At 36.0% G+C, this 18,924-nt stretch overlaps 3 protein-coding genes across 3 annotated transcripts; all 3 read left to right on the forward strand.

Annotated features, from left to right (window-relative positions):
• Positions 1 to 743: 743 nt before the first annotated feature.
• Positions 744 to 1,733, forward strand: LOC132561047 (uncharacterized). The gene has a single exon (XM_060225764.1). It carries the CDS (start codon positions 744 to 746, stop codon positions 1,731 to 1,733), a length of 990 nt encoding a protein of 329 aa, XP_060081747.1.
• Positions 1,734 to 3,900: 2,167 nt separating this feature from the next.
• Positions 3,901 to 4,842, forward strand: LOC132561034 (caprin-2-like). Its single transcript, XM_060225751.1, has one exon. It carries the CDS (start codon positions 3,901 to 3,903, stop codon positions 4,840 to 4,842), a length of 942 nt encoding a protein of 313 aa, XP_060081734.1.
• A 4,245-nt stretch (positions 4,843 to 9,087) lies between these two features.
• On the forward strand, positions 9,088 to 17,425 carry LOC132561035 (solute carrier family 23 member 2-like). Its single transcript, XM_060225752.1, has 11 exons — positions 9,088 to 9,270; positions 10,799 to 10,956; positions 11,346 to 11,437; positions 12,205 to 12,308; positions 12,966 to 13,147; positions 13,683 to 13,803; positions 14,675 to 14,831; positions 15,310 to 15,563; positions 16,429 to 16,693; positions 17,064 to 17,159; positions 17,256 to 17,425. The coding sequence occupies exons 1-11, from the start codon at positions 9,088 to 9,090 to the stop codon at positions 17,423 to 17,425; spliced, it is 1,782 nt and encodes a 593-aa protein (XP_060081735.1).
• Positions 17,426 to 18,924: the final 1,499 nt, after the last annotated feature.

Genomic DNA, 18,924 nt, shown 5'->3' on the forward strand with positions numbered 1-18,924 from the left:
GGTGAACCTACTATTGTAACCAACATTAGGGCACCCTCTATTGTAAGCATTATTAGTGAACCCACAACTGTAAACAACTTTAGGGCACCCTCTATTGTAAGCATTATTAGTGAACCCACAATTGTAACCAACATTAGGACATCTATTGAAACCAACATTATGGAACCCACTATTTTTAAAAAAAAATATTCGGACACTCGCTATTGTAATCATCATTAATGTGCCTTCTATTTCAAGTAAACGCCAGGGTGAACGTCATTGTAATTTAAGCAAATGCTTATAAACTTTATAAATCTTATAAACATTAGTGGTCTACTATTGTATAATGTATATTGTACTATTGCCCGCTATTTTAACAAACTCACTTTTGTAATCAACTTTAGGGTGCTTACTATTGTAATCAACCTTAGGGCGACCACTATTGAAATAAACATAAGGTCCCTCGTATTGTAATAATCATTAACCATAATTGTGATAAACTATAGGGTATACAACAATTATAATCATTATCTGATCATGTTTAATTCCTGTCATACGATGGTCGGAATAGAATGTTTAGTATCGATGTCATTGGAGATTCGTCATTGACCTACTAGTTGTAATCAGAAATTGGTGAAGGATATCGAACCCGTTATCTTATCATTGACATTGAGAAGTAGCACAAACGCTGTGGAATTACAGCGTTTTGTTGTCACCAAAAGGAAAGGACTATTGAATGAATTCAGTGAGTTTCGTTAAAGATCATGATCTGTGGAATAGTGGTAGTTCTAATGTGTGCTATTCCCAAGTTATTGTTAGCAGAACTGGATCATGGAGACGAAATACTGAGAACGAACTCCAAAATCATAATGGAACTACAGTCAAGATTATCTGTGATAGAGTATCTACATAAACAGGACACATTACGTATCGCTGATCTTGAGAGACAACAACAGACTTACCAAAGCCATATTGCTGCTCTCGAAAACAAGAGGGAGATTGATCAAAGTCGTATAAATGACCTTGAGAAACAGCGACAAACTGACCGAAGTCGTATCGCAGATCTTGAGAATGACCAAAGCCGTATCACCGTCCTTGAAAAACGATGCCTCATTGACCAAATTCATATAACCGAACTTCAGGAACAGCAACGCGGCTATCTCGACCGTATTGCTGATCTTGAGAAACATCGGCAAAATAGCCACCGCCTTGTTTCTAACCCCGATAACCTCACAAGAAATGAAAAGAGTCCTGTTGAAGATAGACGACAAGATAATTTTACCTCCTCTAAATTGTCAGCTTCATCGTTGGGAACTAGCAAACAAGGTTTGAAAAAACGCGTTAACGCCGACTATGAAGATATGGTGGCATTTTATGCTGTTTTAAGTCATAATTATGACCAAGTATTCAATGATATGGATATTCGTTTTGACCGAGTGCTCACTAATTTTGGAAGTTCCTACAGTGGTAACACTGGTGTTTTCACGTGTACACGTGCTGGCGTGTATATGTTCTCCTGGACAGTTCACGTAACAACAAGATATTCGTACACAGAACTTGTCAAAAACGGAGCACCGATTGGACATGCGTTCTCCGGAGATTCGCCGTACAGTGGCTCTGGAACTGGATTAATTGTTTTGCCTTTGGAACATGGAGACGAAATTTCAATCCGACTTGGTTCACATGTACCAACCACAGTTTATGGCGCCGAAGCAACGACGAATTTCTCCGGATTTCGTCTCCAATCTCAGTGATATCATGAATTGCCTATCAGCGTTTAAATAAAACGATTATTTCGAGTCAGCGTGAGCATATGGCAGTTCTTTGTTTGTTTTTCATTTGTTTGTTTTTTTGGGGGTTTTTTATTGTTTTTTTTTAAAAATATATGTATACATTAACATTGTGAGAGTTTAATTTATTTGGGGCTATCCACCTATTTAGATACATATACGAGTGATCATTTTCATCATTTCTTATTTCACCGTTACATGTACCTGTACGATCGTGGGTTATTCAGTCGAGTTAATGACAGGTGCATGTAATAACGTTACAACGTAAAGTGAAAATACATAAAAATGTAGGATCCGCATTGTGTGATACTGATTTAAAAAAAAAAATAGTATTAAATCACGTGTATTTTGGAATAAGCTCAACGCACTTTGATTCCTTTATAAAAATCGCTCAAACACTGGGCAAAAGAATGTAAAAGGTGGGCCTAGGTACACACTACGTTTTATTTTGAGCACTTACAATAGTTTTAATCGAGTCAAAATGGATCAGACAACGTACTTTGAAATCAAAGTGAGTTATAAAATGTTTAGTTGCAACCAACTTCTAAAAACTCCGCACCTTAGGAAAAATCAAATTGCGTCAAAAATTGCGCTAAATAGGGACAAATTACAACACCTCTAATAATTTTAGATACAGGACTACTAAATAAACGATTTACTGACATCACTGGGTCCCCAACACGACATTTTGATCTTTTGGGACTTACAATGATTTTTATCATTATTTGTAACCAACCAACCAACCGCCCTTCCTTATCATGCAGTATGAGCACATTTGGAGGGATTGTATACATAAGTGGCGAGTTTTCACATTAATAATTGCTATTCCAGTTATAAAGAATAAGCTCCTAACGACGAATTTTTGCTGAAGTCACTATTTATTGGTAAGTAGTATTATAAAACTCATTTTGAAAAGACTGCTTCATAAAATAACTAAAGGACGGGACTCAGAAATCAGCTACAAAACCTACATTTGATATAAAAGAGTTCAGTATTTTTTACTTATAGGCTCTTGAAGCTTTTTGTTATGTAGATATATATATGAGAGTAAGAAAGTTCACATTTTCCATATTCAAATTCAAATCACATGAAACCGGGTAAAGTTTGAAAATAATGATGTGATTTACAAGCAGAGACTGGTGAAAATTTGAAGGCGGCAATTGCCACGTAAATCTTGGTCAATCCAAGTGAGTAATGTCACGTTCTTAAATCTGAATAAACTTAACAACGAGTTCGATCTTTGTATGTGGGCACGTGATATTATTTACTTGGACTGACCAAGGTTTACATGGCGGGTGTCGTTGACGAAATAGAAAACAGTTCCTAACCTTGCCGAACAGCTGATTTTATTATCCTAGTATTTTTAAGGAGTTTCTTTGTACTTTCTACAGTTTTTATTTTGCCATGATTTCACCGACATTATATTTGAGCAGAGATTCTGTTTGAATAAAGATTATTTAATCATGTCGATATTTGTTCAGCTCTTAATATTGATCAACATACTGTTCATAAACGTGAGGCTTAGTACCACATCGAACATTTTGTGTGATATAATTGTAGATTTCAGCATGGTATCGCACTTTTTGGTCGATGTGCTGACACAATATTCATGTTCACGTGCTTTAATTTTTGTGAAACTATATTATTAACAATAGAACATGGATATAGACATTGCTGATGACATCACTGAAATATAGAGAAATGCTAGACATATTCCTTGTTTCGTAGTGAATAACAACTCTCATCAAGAGCGGGTGAAAAATATCAACGTTTCCATCCCATTCAGTGAAATAAAACTGTTATTCGTCAACAAACTTTGACTATCCTTTATGTAATTTGGTGAAAAATAAACTTTAAAAAGACGTAATTGATACGTCGTCATTGAACTATTACTTGTTGTCATACTTTGGCTAAGGAAACAAGTTCACTTTTTATCTTATCTTTGAATTTAGTTGGTCAAGTAACAAAGTCGTTGTCTGTGGGTTTGAGACTTGAGGACAGGTTGCCATTGGAAGACTTAAATCCGTTCGCGCATAAAGAAGACATGCTTTGCGCTATAACGATATTTGTGATCTGTTTTATTTCCGTGAACTGGGGAAGGGAACTAGATACGGGGACCGATGTACTTCGAATGAACAGCGAAGTGATACTGGACTTGGAGAAAAGATTATTTGCTATAGAAAATCTGCATTATGAGGACACCATACATATTACTAACATCGAGAAACAGCGGGAAATTGACCAAAGCCGTATCGTTGACCTCCAGAAACAGCAGAAAACTCACCAAAGCCGTATAACTCACCTCGAGAAACAGGAAAGAACTTGCCAATGCCGAATTGCCGACCTCGAGAAACAGCGGGAAACTGACCAAAGCCATTTCGCTGACCTTAAAAACCAACAAAGGATTGACGAGACTATTATTGCCGACCTTGTGGAACAGCAACAACAAAGCGATCAACGCCATATTTCTAATTCCGAGAACCATAGAGTGGATAACCAAAGCTTGATAAATCGTGCTTACCGACAGCAGTATCGCCAAAAAGTGTTATCACTTCACAACATCACCACAGCAGCATCTGCCGACAACGCAACTCGTATGGCTGACGAAAGAAGTTTTCCAACTGGTAATAAAGAAGCTACCATAGGCCATGATATTCTTAACTTCGGGCTGTTCTCTTCGGAAAAAAACAAGCAAGGTATTAAAAAACGCGTCAGTCCAGACTATGAAGATATGGTGGCATTTTACGCTGTTTTATCACGTGATTACAACAATATGGGCGGCACTGCCGATCTCCGTTTTGATAGGATAGTCACTAACATTGGAAATTCTTACAGCACTAACACTGGTGTTTTCACTTGCCCGCTTGCGGGCATATATGTGTTCTCCTGGACAATCCATGACACAGTAAGTTATGCTTACGCCGATCTCGTCAAAAACGGTGCATCGGTTGGGATTTCTTTCATCGGAGATTCTTCGTTCAGTGGAGTCGGAACTGGGCTATCAGTACTCCTTTTGGAAAAAGGAGATGAAATCTTCATCCGAATAAGTTCACATGGAGTAAATGGAATTTAAGGCACTAAAGGAACGACATTTTTTTCTGGATTTCGTCTTCGGTAGAAATGCTAACACGTCATGTATACCATAACCGGAATAAAACAGAAGCAGTATAAATCAGTCGAGAAGTTTGTTATTTTCAACGAGGAAAAATATAAGTTTTTATCTATGTAGTTATAAACATAATCATTACATAAATCAATTTATCTAATCGTTTTCGTTACCTTTTTGTAAATTACCCTTTTCAAGAGTACACCTTATTTCATTATTATATGTATGAGAGACTCAAACTTCTCCTTAATATCTTAGATAAAATGTTGATGTAATGGATCAAAACCATCGATCACATTTTCTTCAATACCATTGACCGATTCGTCTTTAAAACTGTAGGGATATGCCGTAAAATCATACATTTTTGTGGGATTAAATTTTCGTGTTATTCTTTTTTTTAAAAATCACCATTTTGTGGAGACTTGATTTTGTAAATACAGCTCAATAAAGCTACTTAAACTAATTTGAAGAGCCAATGGACATATGGGTTCGAGGAATAAAAGTATTCTGATATAAACGAAAATAAAGTCCCATGAAAATTAACGATTTCACAGCATATTGAAATCGATGAAGTTTTTTTGAAAGATATGTCAGATTAATACTTATTATTTTAAAATAAAATGTATTGGTTATACAAACAGTATGATTGATCAGTAGGCACATGTTTATATACACTGCAATATAACTAAATATTTACACGTATTAAACTCTTTGAAAAACTGATTTCTTGACACCCGAATAATCTGTAACAAAAACAGAAAAAGCAAGATATATCATTAATATATATGTAATGTTAGTCATAAATTATTTTTGTGAGGGTTTTATTTTAGTTGATTCCGTGGGTACTCTTAAGCCACGATTTCATTTGTCCAAAACTTGTTAAAACAAACATCAGTCGATTTATTAAGCTATATCTATCCTTGAAATCAAGTGTCATCGAAAGGTGTATATAAAGGTCGTTACCTGTGTGTGTAACAAACACCTGTCTATTGAGGTCGTCTATGTATCATAAGTGTAACAAACACCTGTATATAAAGGTCGTCTACATGTCATAAATGCTTGTCTATAAATGTTACCTGTGTATGTAACAAACACCTGTCTATAGAGGTCGTCTATATATCATAAATGTAACAAACACGTGTATATAAAGGTCGTCTAGATATCATAAATGGTTGTCTATAAATGTTACCTGTGTATGTAACAAACACCTGTCTATAGAGGTCGTCTATATATCATAAATGTAACAAACACCTGTATATAAAGGTCGTCTAGATATCATAAATGGTTGTCTATAAATGTTACCTGTGTATGTAACAAACACCTGTCTATAGAGGTCGTCTGTATATCATAAATGCTTGTCTATAAATGTTACTTGTGTGTGTAACAAACACCTGTCTATAGAGGTCGTCTGTATATCATAAATGCTTGTCTATAAATGTTACCTGTGTGTGTAACAAACACCTGTTTATAGAGGTCGTCTATATATCATAAATGTAACAAACACCTGTCTATAAAGGTCGTCTGTATATCATAAATACTTGTCTATAAATGTTACCTGTGTGTGTAACAAACACCTGTCTATAGAGGTCGTCTATATATCATAAATGTAACAAACACCTGTATATTAAGGTCGTCTACATATCATAAATGGTTGTCTATAAATGTTACCTGTGTGTGTAACAAACACCTGTTTATAGAGGTCGTCTATATACCATAAATGCTTGTCTATAAATGTTACCTGTGTGTGTATCAAACACCTGTCTATAGAGGTCGTCTGTATATATTAAATGCTTGTCTTTAAATGTTACTTGTGTGTGTAACAAACACCTGTCTATAGAGGTCGTCTGTATATCATAAATGCTTGTCTTTAAATGTTACTTGTGTGTGTAACAAACACCTGTCTATAGAGGTCGTCTGTATATCATTATTTTTTTTTTATAAATGTTACCTGTGTGTAACAAACACCTGTCTATAGAGGTCGTCTATATATCATAAATGCTTGTCTATAAATGTTGCCCGTGTGTGTAACAAACACCTGTCTATAAAGGTCGTCTGTATATCATAAATACTGGTCTATAAATGTTACCTATGTGTGTAACAAACATCTGTCTATAGAGGTCGTCTATATATCATAAATGTTTGTCTATAAATGTTTCCTTTAGGTAACAAATCCCCCTCCCCGACCCCCATCCTCTCCATCCTCGAATCCAGATGAACCTATTTCACCCTTGCAATAAAAAATCCCATCTGTCTAAATTGAAACAATCGGAAAATGTTACCAGATCATTCCAATTCGATCTATTTTGAGATATGAAACATCTAGTCTATTAATGTATCGATAATATAAACAGGATGTGCAGATCGTCCGTACAATACCTACAATGGCTAAAGTCACTTACCGCCTTTTCTTCATCACTGAAAGTCCTAAGTATCGAGAATATCCAGTTTTAACGTATGTCACTTCCAAGTATTATTGTGACAAAAAGCTGTGCTGTCGTGATACTTAAGGTGACAAAGATAAATTATCACGACTTGTCGATTTAAAAAAAACGTCTTATGACAATATAATAAATTCGTATAAACTTTATTTCATTCCATCATGTGATATTCACAAGACAATAGATATAAGAAATAGCATACTGGAATAGGATTCGGAAACATGTCATTGACTTCTATAAATCCGTTTTCTGGAGTTCGTAGTTAACTAGATAAAGACATGACGGTACGCATTCGTAAATACTATAGAATAAACACGTGACATAACACCACGATATGAATAATAACATGTAGAGAGTGGAGAGTGAGGAAGGAGTTGTTGCCCTTGCCAATTTAAGTGAAGAAGATATAAATCTTATACACTCTACCCTGAAGAAAAGAGAATAAAGTTCTGTACTGTGCAAAATTAGTCAAACCTTTTAGAACGGATGACGAAATTTTGTCCGCAAGAGTGACAGTTTTTTGGCCTTCGTCCGAGGTCAGGCAAACCATCAATTTGGGAATGAAGGACCAGGGAAAAAGCTTCGGCATTGGGCGTAGGGGTTAAACTCTCAAAAACTGAAAAGAAATCAGGACGCGACGTTGTGGCAAATATGCGGGATCCGCAAGTGATTTGTCGCGATAAATGATTTATATGGCAACACGACTAGCAGATGACGGTAACATGTCACTATGTGTGTTGTGTTAAAGCTATCAAAATATTAACTTACTTTTTGTCTGGGTTTCCTGAGGTACGACGTTAAAGGGAGGGTCTGCTAAAAGTTGATTGATATAGCAAATTTATCATTGAGCTGGTTAAAATGTGGCTATCAGGAATTGTCATATCTAATATCTCTTGAAGTACCTGATATTTGTAATTGCAATTATCGTAAATACATCACAACTCTTTTAAGGCGGATATCGATTTTTAAAAAAGCAGATATTTGTCGCGATGGGAGAGTATCACTGTACTTAAAGCTTTAGTATCAAGTATATTCAACTGACCTCTGATAACCTCCATTACTACACGTTCATAAATATTCAAGACACCTGAATTTCATGCTTGGACATATATGATTTGACAGAACACGGGAAACAAAACATTACGTAACCAATATATTAGTAGACAAAATCATCATTTTCTGCAAATGTGAATTTCAGCAAAATAACCTTCCTATTGCATATCTTTGAGGTTTTGGCGTTAAGCTAAGAAAGTCCCGGTTTTCAAATTTGATTTTTTTTTCTCCCCGATCAAGATATATTACCAAGTAGAATTAACTGACTAACATAAGCTACACGCTTGCTGGCAAAGCCCTGTTCACCTCTACTTATTTTGTGTCTTCATTTATTTCATTGATGAATCAGATATTGTATAAACTAAACTGAAATAGCCTGCTAAGCGGTTTTCAAACTGATAATGCTTGTTACACTATTTATCAACAAATCTTGGTCACGTGTTAAATACTAAATTCCTTATGTTTCATTATGCTTAGTGAGGGAAAAACTCATGAAAACTTGCAATATATATTTATAATTATTTCTTATGTAATCGACTTTCACCAAATTGAACGAGAAATTCCGTAATAAACGTGAGCTTCTGATAGCGAGCGTATAAATTAGTAAATATGCTAACAGTGTTTTATACATATACATGAATCTACATTCACATATGCATGTACATACACTGAAAGTCCTTCGTATAGAACGACAGCAGTAGGTCTATAATAGGAGAGGGATATGGAGATGAATCCGAATTCACGGAAAGGTCCCGGAAGTGAGAGGAAATCCGAAGCGATGGAGAATTCAAGCGATGAGGTTGAACATGACCCAACGGTTTCTTACGAGGTGAAAAAACGTAAATTTGTTTACGATATCCTTGATAAGCCGCCTATACACCTGGTGGTATTCTTCGGACTTCAGGTAAGACAATGGAGATTGATTATGTAAATTTGGTTTTTGACAGAGATTTGTGGTTGTGACCTAGATTCATTGCCTTGTACTGAAGTGTACCGGTACAAAATGAACACAATTACACTACTGACGAAGGACTATCATCCGGGTCCCAAACTCACCATCTACGGCACTTAATCGCCTTGCCCAAACAATGATAGTTGCCTAACCATTACACCACCACGACATCCCCAAAAGAGGATGTTTGGAAGTCGTAGTGAATAGTCAGCTTGAAATTCTCAGACAGTTTCTTTTCCTTGTGAAAAAGTGCTATCATAATAAGTATTTTCCGTGGTAAATAAAATAACAAATTTTCCATTCGAACACATGAGAAGTAATTTGATGTACAGGTATAAGATTACAAACTTTTATTGTATTTTCAAATTAATTTCCAATCGAAAAAAAAAAAAAAAAATAACACACACACACACACACACACACACACACACGCCCACGACCTTAAAATGCAAACTCAGGGAGGCATACTATAATAATTTGTTGCGCTGTTTCGTAAAAAGGTAATTTTGGTATGTGACTGGTCACATCTTAACTAGTGTCCACTTATAGATTAACTGCTGTAAATATGAAGATGACAAGAGGTGCCTGCGGGCTCATCGTAAAACATGAAATGGAATGATACATCCACGACAGAATGGGGACTCCTAGTTTGCTTCATACGTGCGACAAAATATGATGAACAAGGGCAGTTTTTACCTCTGGGTTTATTTCCCCAACAACTATGTGGATTATGATAATACTTAATTCATGTTGCTGATATACACTAAACCGTATTCATAACTGCACCTCTGCAGCAGATGCCCGTGATCAGACATCGATACATACGAATTATACTTCCTGTACGAAAATCTTACCTAGATCAGAGACTCGTTATATACGTCTCTGGAAAAGGTCGGTATTTTTTCACACGAAAATCTTACCTAGATCAGAGACTCGTTATATACGTCTCTGGAAAAGGTCAGTATTTTTTCACACCCGTAGCTACACGCCACCAAATTTTGCGCTCGAACATTCCTTTATGAAGACAATACAGTCATTCGTGATTCTACGAGAACTGTGGTAGTTGCCAATCTTTATGTTATATAGGTCTCTGCCTTGATATCGACTGCACTATATAACCTTTTCGTGTAAAAAAATCTCAGAAGAAATTACATTTTTAAGTTTATAAATGCCATTGGATCAATGCTATGTTTTATCATTAACACTTTCCTCTTCCCAGATGAATATTGTATCGTGACGTCTTCGTAAGACATTTAGGGAGGACACTGATACAATGCATTTGCCATTATAAAAAAATAACCGCCAACATTAGGGTATGTCGATCTTTATCAGCTTAAATTTAAATTTTAAATGGACGTTACGTATTGACACCCCCTTTTTGTTTTGTTCTGTTTTGTATTGTTTTATTGGGGTTTTTTTTTTGTTTTTAATCTCTCGTTTATCATTTCGACTAACTTAATTCATTATTTCTGTATTCCAGCAAGCTTTACTTTCCCTCTCTCTCAATCTAACGACATCCCTACTTGTAGCAGATGCTGCATGTGGCTTTGATAATGAACTTCTCAAGGCAGAGCTGCTAAGCACCACATTGTTTGCCTCTGGGATCAGTACGTTGCTTATGGTGACGGTTGGCGTCAGGTACACTAAGAATGAGAGAGTAAAGCGTGTGTGGCGGGATTACATTTTAGCAAAACAATACTGGCGGAATTATATCTTAACGAAACAACACTGGCGGGATTTTATTAAAAAAAAAAAACCAGTACAAGCGGGATTGTAAAAACATTACTGACGGTGTATATTGGAAAGCTGATTCGTGCCAATAAAAAGAAAAGAAATAAGATATTTCCTGATATATATTATAGATTGACGATGTGTACGTCTAGGATTGTTTTGACGAGGGTATGGGCGTATTATGCAAAGAAGTGGGGTGGGCGTCAATGATCTTCAGTTATATCTCGTGTTTGTTTGGGGAAGGCGATGATATGCCGTTTACGTACAGGTCTAGTTAGTCTAGTGTTTCCTTGTAGGCTTCCGATTTACCAGGGCCCGGCAATGGCTTTCGTCACCCCATTGGTAGCTCTGAAGAATTTGGCTGATTGGAAGTGTCCAAATTCTGAAGGTCAGTTTACACTTAACGATAAGTATACTATAGCTGTTGCTAATATCACTTGATTGAAAGGGGGCTTACCTGACAAGTATGCATGTAAATATCTTTTACCAACACACAGGACTGTTAATCTGGCATTTATAAAGAATATAATTGTCACAATAATCAGAACAATGATTACATCCCAACAGTTTGAATTAAGATAAGTTGTTTGGAACAGACATTCACACCGTCACCGTCTCGGTGGCTGTAATGACAAGTGATTTAGTGATAAACATGCCGGTAATGGTACAGCATTTATCGTCGGACAATTTTCACTTTTTTTTTCTGATGTAATCACACAACAGAAACGTCATCAATTATATACACGTAGACCTTTCTACCTCCATTGATTGAAGAATATCTCCGATACTAAAGTTGATCGTTATAAATCATAATATAAATGCAAATCAAATTAAACTTTAATCAGTTTACAACAATTGTGAAGTTAGTTTTCCAACTGATATTAATCACTCTTCTTGCCCCGGGTGGAAGCGCGCGAGGGTCTTACTGTAGGGAGGAATCCTGAGTACCCGGGGATCGCCCGCGTTTACGGGCAGGTGACCCATAACTTTCCAATTCCGTTCCGAGAGTCGAACCTTGAACGTCTAGGTTAAAGGCGAGTGCGTCACCACTACACCACCCGACCACCCAGTATACAATATAAAAAAAAACACATCTTATACTCCTTACAGTGTTAACATTACGTACATGTACATTTTCTATGAATTGTCTTGCAGTTGTCAATAATTCCACGATCACTGACGGTTTTAACCAAACACTTAACATAAGCACGCTGCCACCAGTCTATGTGAGAGAGGAAGCTATGCTGAGATTACAAATGGTGAGTTACGTTTGCTAAATATACGATACTTTGTAAGCTATTCTTTTTATTCATTTCTAAAAATCATTTTCTTAAATTAATTATATTTTAAGATATGTGAAGATCTCTTTAAATTGCAACTGGTCAGCTAATAAATATTTCTTTTATAGACCTTTGTTGAATTTCCGAGTTCTGAGAACATTGCGTCTGTGATTGATTTGTATTGATTCAGTTGCAGAGTCTCAGATATTCTTTTTTCTGTTCTCTTTCATATGGTATCAGTCCAGAATCGATAGAAAATCATTTAATAGCTTATTAAGATGATTTGAAGTGAGTTTGCGCATGATTAGAAATTGAGCATATCTGCTTCTTCGGTAAACCGACATAAAATTAGGTTGATATTTGTTGAAATCTCTCACTTCACGAACACAACTCATCATTATAGCAAAAATAGTTTTGTATTTATTTGAAGTATGCTAAATAAAGACGGATAAGAAAATTGGAGTTACTGACAATATCAACTTGTGACGTCACAATTAATAAAGTAATGAAATTTGGGTAACACCATTTCATTTATTTTTGGTAATATTTGAAAACCTGTGTAGGAACAGAAAACGTTAAAAGTTGCTTTTAAGTAAGGAATTTTATATGAAGAAAGTGTTTTGTATGATATTTCAGATGCAAGGCAGTTTGATGGTAGCTGGGGTATTTCAGACATTGTTAGGGGTAACTGGTTTGATTGGTCGAATCCTAAGATTTATTGGACCAATCACAGTCGTCCCTGTCCTCTTGTTGATCGGAATCAGTATCTACAAAACCGCCGTCAAGTTCTGCAACGCACATTGGGGCGTAGCTTTGTTGTAAGTACACACTATAATAAGATGAACAGCATCGCTTAATTACATGTAAATTCCATTTTGCACTGTGACCTGTAATTAACGAATGTTGGAATATGACGTTATTTTGGTGTAACGTTAATCTACGTTACGTAAACGCTTTGCACGTTGCCAGATGTAATATGAATTATAGTTTTACAACAATCATTTACATAATTATGATTTTCGTGTGATCTCCTCTTGGTAGAGGACTTCATTTCTTCTGGATTCCCAGTCTGAGTCACCTAGCAGTAAGTATTCTTCGGTTCTCCGATGTCCCCTTAACTGAAGACATCGAAAAAGCTACCCCGACCTGCAGGAGGTGCCCTACAATTAGTCGCCTCTTAGCACATAGAAATACTTAGGTTTCTTGAAGCTGTATTTCCGAATATTTCTTGATATCCAATTTATCCATAACAAATGATGTCGTCCATTAATGCAGAATTCAGAAAAAAAAAACCACATTGAAAAAGAATTTCGACAAAATTAAGTATCATTAAAATATATTTTCTACTGACAGAACATTTGCTGTGGCTATGGGATTGTCACTTTATTTGGAAGGGCGACAGACACCGATACCGTTCTGGAATAAAGAGCGGGGGTTTCATATCACTTACTATCCTCTCCACACAGTCTTCTCAGTAAGTCAATCTTCTGCGTATAATTTAGGATAGAAAATATCATTTTTATTTAAATTGCATGAAAAGGAACATACATCAGTCTACAACAGATGGCTTGTGGATAGCACAGACTCGACAAATAACCCAGTCGTTGATGAGCTTTGAATTCAACGTATTAGTTGAGTAAAAAAACAAATTCGATTCGTGTGTTCCTCAAATATGTTTCATGATTTTTCTGGCAAATTAATCGCAGCTACACACCACTCCTCAGATCTTGGCTGATTCCTTAACTACAACGAATCAGAGTAGAAGGGTATTGGAATTAACCGAGGTCAACATGGGACATTTAAGAGATGCAATGAAATAGACACAACTCACAAAATCATTATGAAAATTGAAAATGCACACAGATACATTTGTATTTATCATGTATAATACATTTACTTATAATTTATCTTCTACAAGTCTCATCGATATTTTCTTTTATTGACTTCATGAAAAATGAACAAGCAAACGAACGAAAAAGATAAGCTAATTGAACAACAAATAAATAATGTATACACAAACTGCACAATGACCATGTGTAATGGTTCATGTTATTTTTCAATTGGAAATCCTATCACATTCCACCCACATGTATTTATGATGTATAACTCGCAGGTACCGGTCACAATTGTACATCGAGAAGTTGCTTCTCTAAAGACCTATGCACATTAAGGTACTTTATATAGAAGCCAACAAAAAGTATGAATTATGACCAGTGTCTGTGTTATTATCATCATTAAGTCGCATAATATCGAACATTTCTCAACAAACGGTTTTTTTCAACAACTGAAATTCATTTAGTGCATTGGTCTATGCCTGATCTTTGTTTCATTGTTCATTTTCCCAGTTACTTATAGCTATTATCGTGGGCTGGTTGGTCAGCATTGTACTGACCATGACGGGGTCACTTTCAGATGACCCTAAAAGTGCGCAATTCTTCGCTCGAACAGACTCAAGGGTGAAGGTCATTGAAGAAGCAAACTGGTTCTACTTCCCATATCCAGGTAAACTTTATGACATGTTATTTTATTTATTGATTTTATGCAAATAACTTGCAATTTGAAAAAGGGTCATAGGTATAGATTGAATAAATGTCATGACCTACTTCTATTGACTTACAATACACGCGGTACCTGCACGTTTGTAGATCCATATGCATGCTTAAAACTCGGTAACGTTCCTTTTTACGTGACCTTTGAACTTCACGCTTCAATGACGCATGTTTGATATTCATTTTTGCCGATAATTATCACATGACAGTCACCCTGATCTTCAGATTTAGTTGACCATAAATCTTCACATCAATCTCCGATGTACATGCATGTCAACCCCTAAATTTCGTTGGCGTGACAACGCCTCGTGAAAAGAACAGTCACGGAGACGAAACACGACTGTTACCATCCAATCGACCCGACCAACAGTCTGACATCTAAACGCATTCAAATGACAAACACTACATTAAAATTGTGTACCTTGTTTCAGGACAGTTCGGACCGCCGAGATTCAATTTAGATGTGTTCGTCACATTTTTCATCGCCACTCTCATATCAGTCATCGATTCAGTTGGCGACTACTACGCTGTCGCGAGAATTTGCGATGTGCCGCCCCCACCAACGCATGCAGTTAACAGGGGTATTTTAGCGGAGGGGGTAATGAGCACTGTGGCGGGATCCTTAGGGGCTGGCCATGCCACTACATCATATGGTCCGAATATTGGGGCCATCGGCTTTACCCGGGTATATGTTATTAAATACGTTAATATGTTCCAACAACACATTACAATAAGCCATGCAGATGATCTAAGTTCTAACCGTCTTTCTCCTCATAATAAGGGTTTACGCCAATGGTTGATTTCCTGCCCATTCTTGTTTTAGTTCTGAGGAACACAGCCTGGTGAAGATAAATTACTAAGGCATATTATTCTCCTTCGAAAGTAGCAAAGAGCACATCGTACAGTGTAGTGAACAGAAGTGGTAATAAGATCATAGTGATGAAGATTGCACTGTCTTCGATCATTATTCATTTATAGGATTCAGAGTTAATGCTGATGCTAAACATCGTCAGGCTTTTGTTTTACGCACCCATATAGAAGGGTTTTTTTGTGCTATTTCACCAATAATTGTAACCCCAGAAAAAACTTCCCAACACAAACCTCATCGCATAGATATATTATCACATTTCTTCTCTGTTGTAATAAACCCCGTCGTGAAATTTATTTGAACCACACATGTATAGACAACCAGTTCATTGTGTAATTGGCTTAAGATTCCTTTTGTTTTTTTATTGTTACGTCATAACTTCAAATCGGTAGAATCGTTAGAGATAGCTTATCATCTCGTACACTATGTATGTCAGTGCTAGTACGCTCCATACTGGTCATTTTTCTGAAGAAGATGACCATAGAGTCATCAAAACGTCACACTTTAATCTTCTACTGGTTGTGTTATAAAAACTTCTATTCTATAGACTTTACCAACCAAAAGAAAATATTCCAAAATACTTAAAATCTTAGATGATTTTTAAACCGATTTCAAAAGATAGCATACACCCTTAACTCGTCTTGTGAGATATGTGGTTCCAAGTTATCTTTGATACATGCAGGTGGCGAGTCTGCGTGTATTTGTTGCCTGCGGAATCACCTACATCATCTTCGGAGTGATTGGGAAAATCGGCGCCTTCTTTATCACCATGCCTTACTCAGTGTTAGGAGGGGTATCAATGGTAAGCTTCGGTATGTTCATTGGCTTCAACTTCGCTAATCTGATACCAGTCCAGCTCAATGCCCGTAATATGTCTATACTAGGGATTGCCATATTCTTCGGAATCATGATGCCTCATTGGTCCAAGACTCACTCAATCAATACAGGTAAGCAAATGAGTTCAAGGGAGATAATTCTGATTATATGACAATCACACAATTTGACACATATATACATGATATTTAAAAATACAAACACCCAGTCCCAATCGCTTGAAAAATTAAATCAAACTTTTAATTCTAATAAATCATTGCAATACATATAATACAAGAAGTAGTTTATTTGCAGTTTCGGTATAACATTGTTCCCATAATTATATTAGTTGTTGCCTTTGCGTGATATTTCTGTAAATCGCTTGAAAAACGTAAACGAGCGATAATACCGGCCAAGGGAGATAACTCTAATAACAATTCAAGAGAAAATTTGAGAAGATGTATGGCAGGTGACCTGAACATTGCATTTCGATCCTTATTTCAGGAATTTTAGACTTAGATAGACTTCTTAACGCCTTTATTAGTAATACGATGTTCACCGGCGGATTCATCGCATGTGTTCTTGACAATACAGTGTCTGGTGAGTAATGATATATTTTTTTATCCGAATTTCATTCGATATTAAACTACACTGTACCTGGATATAATGGATAAACGAGTAAAACTATGTCTACAGGTACCCTGGAGGAGAGAGGTTTAAAAGCTTGGCTAGACGAAACGGTTGGACAAAGCCAAACACAACGAAAGATCCATCTGTACGAAGTTCCGTACTTACAGGAAAGACTCGGCCGATATAAGTGGGCGAAATACATACCATTTATGTCTGGATACGGAAAATCCTTGTAAGCCAATTTTGCAAAAAGCCCTTTTCACGTTTGATCTATTTTTTTTATGAATGTTATAATCTTGTTACATGTGTATTTCTTAATCAAATATACCTTAATTAGCATTTGTATACATTTATAATCAGAATTCGCACTAAAAAATGCCTAAATTTGTCTTATCGGTTTATTTTGTATTTTGAAGAAAAGTACGGTGATATGTGTTGTGAATACTTATGTCCAATAATTTTGTAAAAACTTATTTGCAGCAAAATATGTTTTAATCAAACGAATTTTTGAAACCGTTATAACGTTTGTTAGAAACTGGATCTATACTGGCTTTCTTCTAGAGAGAGAGAGAGAGAGAGGAGGGGGGGATAAAGAGAGAGAGAGAGAGAGAGAAAGGGGGGGGGGGAGGAAGAGAGAGAGAGATTGAAAAATAATAAAGTGGGAAGTAGAAAGCGAAAGTAATGGAGGAAGAGTATAGTAGAGTGAAAAAGAGTCAGGCGAGTTGGAGGAGGTACAGATAAAGAGAGTTGGAGGGCGAGTTGAAAAGAGACACGAGGAATGTCTATGATAGAGTGGCCCATCGATATTCTGTTATAATCAATTTAAGGTTTTACTTTTTTCGAGCCACATGATGTTATCTATCTGTCTATCTATCTATCGGAATCCATAATCAAAGTGAGTTTGTCACAGTTTGTAACTATTTTTATACATTCAGAAAGTTGAATTCATTTGTAAGAATGTTGTTATTAAGCTAGAGAGATTTGAAGGGGAAAAAACCTGGTAACAAGTTTTGCTGCAATAACACAAGAGTTTTCATGAATTGTACTTTGACGAAGCAATTATATTATCTAACCTTAAACGTGATTTCAATCCCTTTTCTATAAAACAGCAATATCAAAACTGGCGATAAATGACTGAAATTAGCAATTAATTTGTTGCTTGTACATAAAAGACACACAAAAATAGCTGCTCATTATCTGCAGGAAGTACAAACAAATAACAAAACAGCACACAAAACAAAACGACACAGGATATCGTTCACTATTGCTGTACCGACAGGATCAAACGAAGGGAGGTAACTCTGATGAATAAGAATTTATATCGTATAATTTGTATTACTTCTATGTAACATTGTACCGAAATATTATTGCACAAGGAAAACTGACATACAAAATTAGATATTAATTCCCAAGAACTCTCTGAGAAATACCTGTACCGCCAACGAAATTGGTTTGTCTAAATCAAAGATGTCCATCTATCGATCGTCTTGTTTCAGCAAAACTTAAGAAAACAAAAACAAAAAAGAAGCAAAACACAAATAAACAAAAACAAACTCTGAAAAAGAAAGTTGAGGATGGTTAATTTATCTTTCTGAGAAGTAGTGATAATAGAAATAAACTACCCAACTGCATGAATATGTCGGACATGTGTTTTCCGAATAATGCCCGTAATTGGAAAATAAAGAAAAAGCGAAAGCAACATTCAGAATAGAAATGATCTTTTGTTGTTTGTTAA

This window comes from Ylistrum balloti, unplaced genomic scaffold (assembly GCF_031769215.1).
Source record: "Ylistrum balloti isolate Yb309-2 unplaced genomic scaffold, AGI_CSIRO_Ybal_v1 Utg371142, whole genome shotgun sequence".
Classification (NCBI taxonomy): domain Eukaryota; kingdom Metazoa; phylum Mollusca; class Bivalvia; order Pectinida; family Pectinidae; genus Ylistrum; species Ylistrum balloti.

Bases quoted from the DNA above. Each gene is read 5' to 3' on its own strand.
- LOC132561034 (XM_060225751.1), top strand. From the start codon at position 3,901: ATGAACAGCGAAGTGATACTGGACTTGGAGAAAAGATTATTTGCTATA.
- LOC132561047 (XM_060225764.1), top strand. From the start codon at position 744: ATGATCTGTGGAATAGTGGTAGTTCTAATGTGTGCTATTCCCAAGTTA.
- LOC132561035 (XM_060225752.1), top strand. From the start codon at position 9,088: ATGGAGATGAATCCGAATTCACGGAAAGGTCCCGGAAGTGAGAGGAAA. The intron at 12,309-12,965 runs GTGAGTTACGTT...ATGATATTTCAG, and splicing joins CTATGCTGAGATTACAAATG to ATGCAAGGCAGTTTGATGGT. The intron at 17,160-17,255 runs GTGAGTAATGAT...CTATGTCTACAG, and splicing joins TCTTGACAATACAGTGTCTG to GTACCCTGGAGGAGAGAGGT.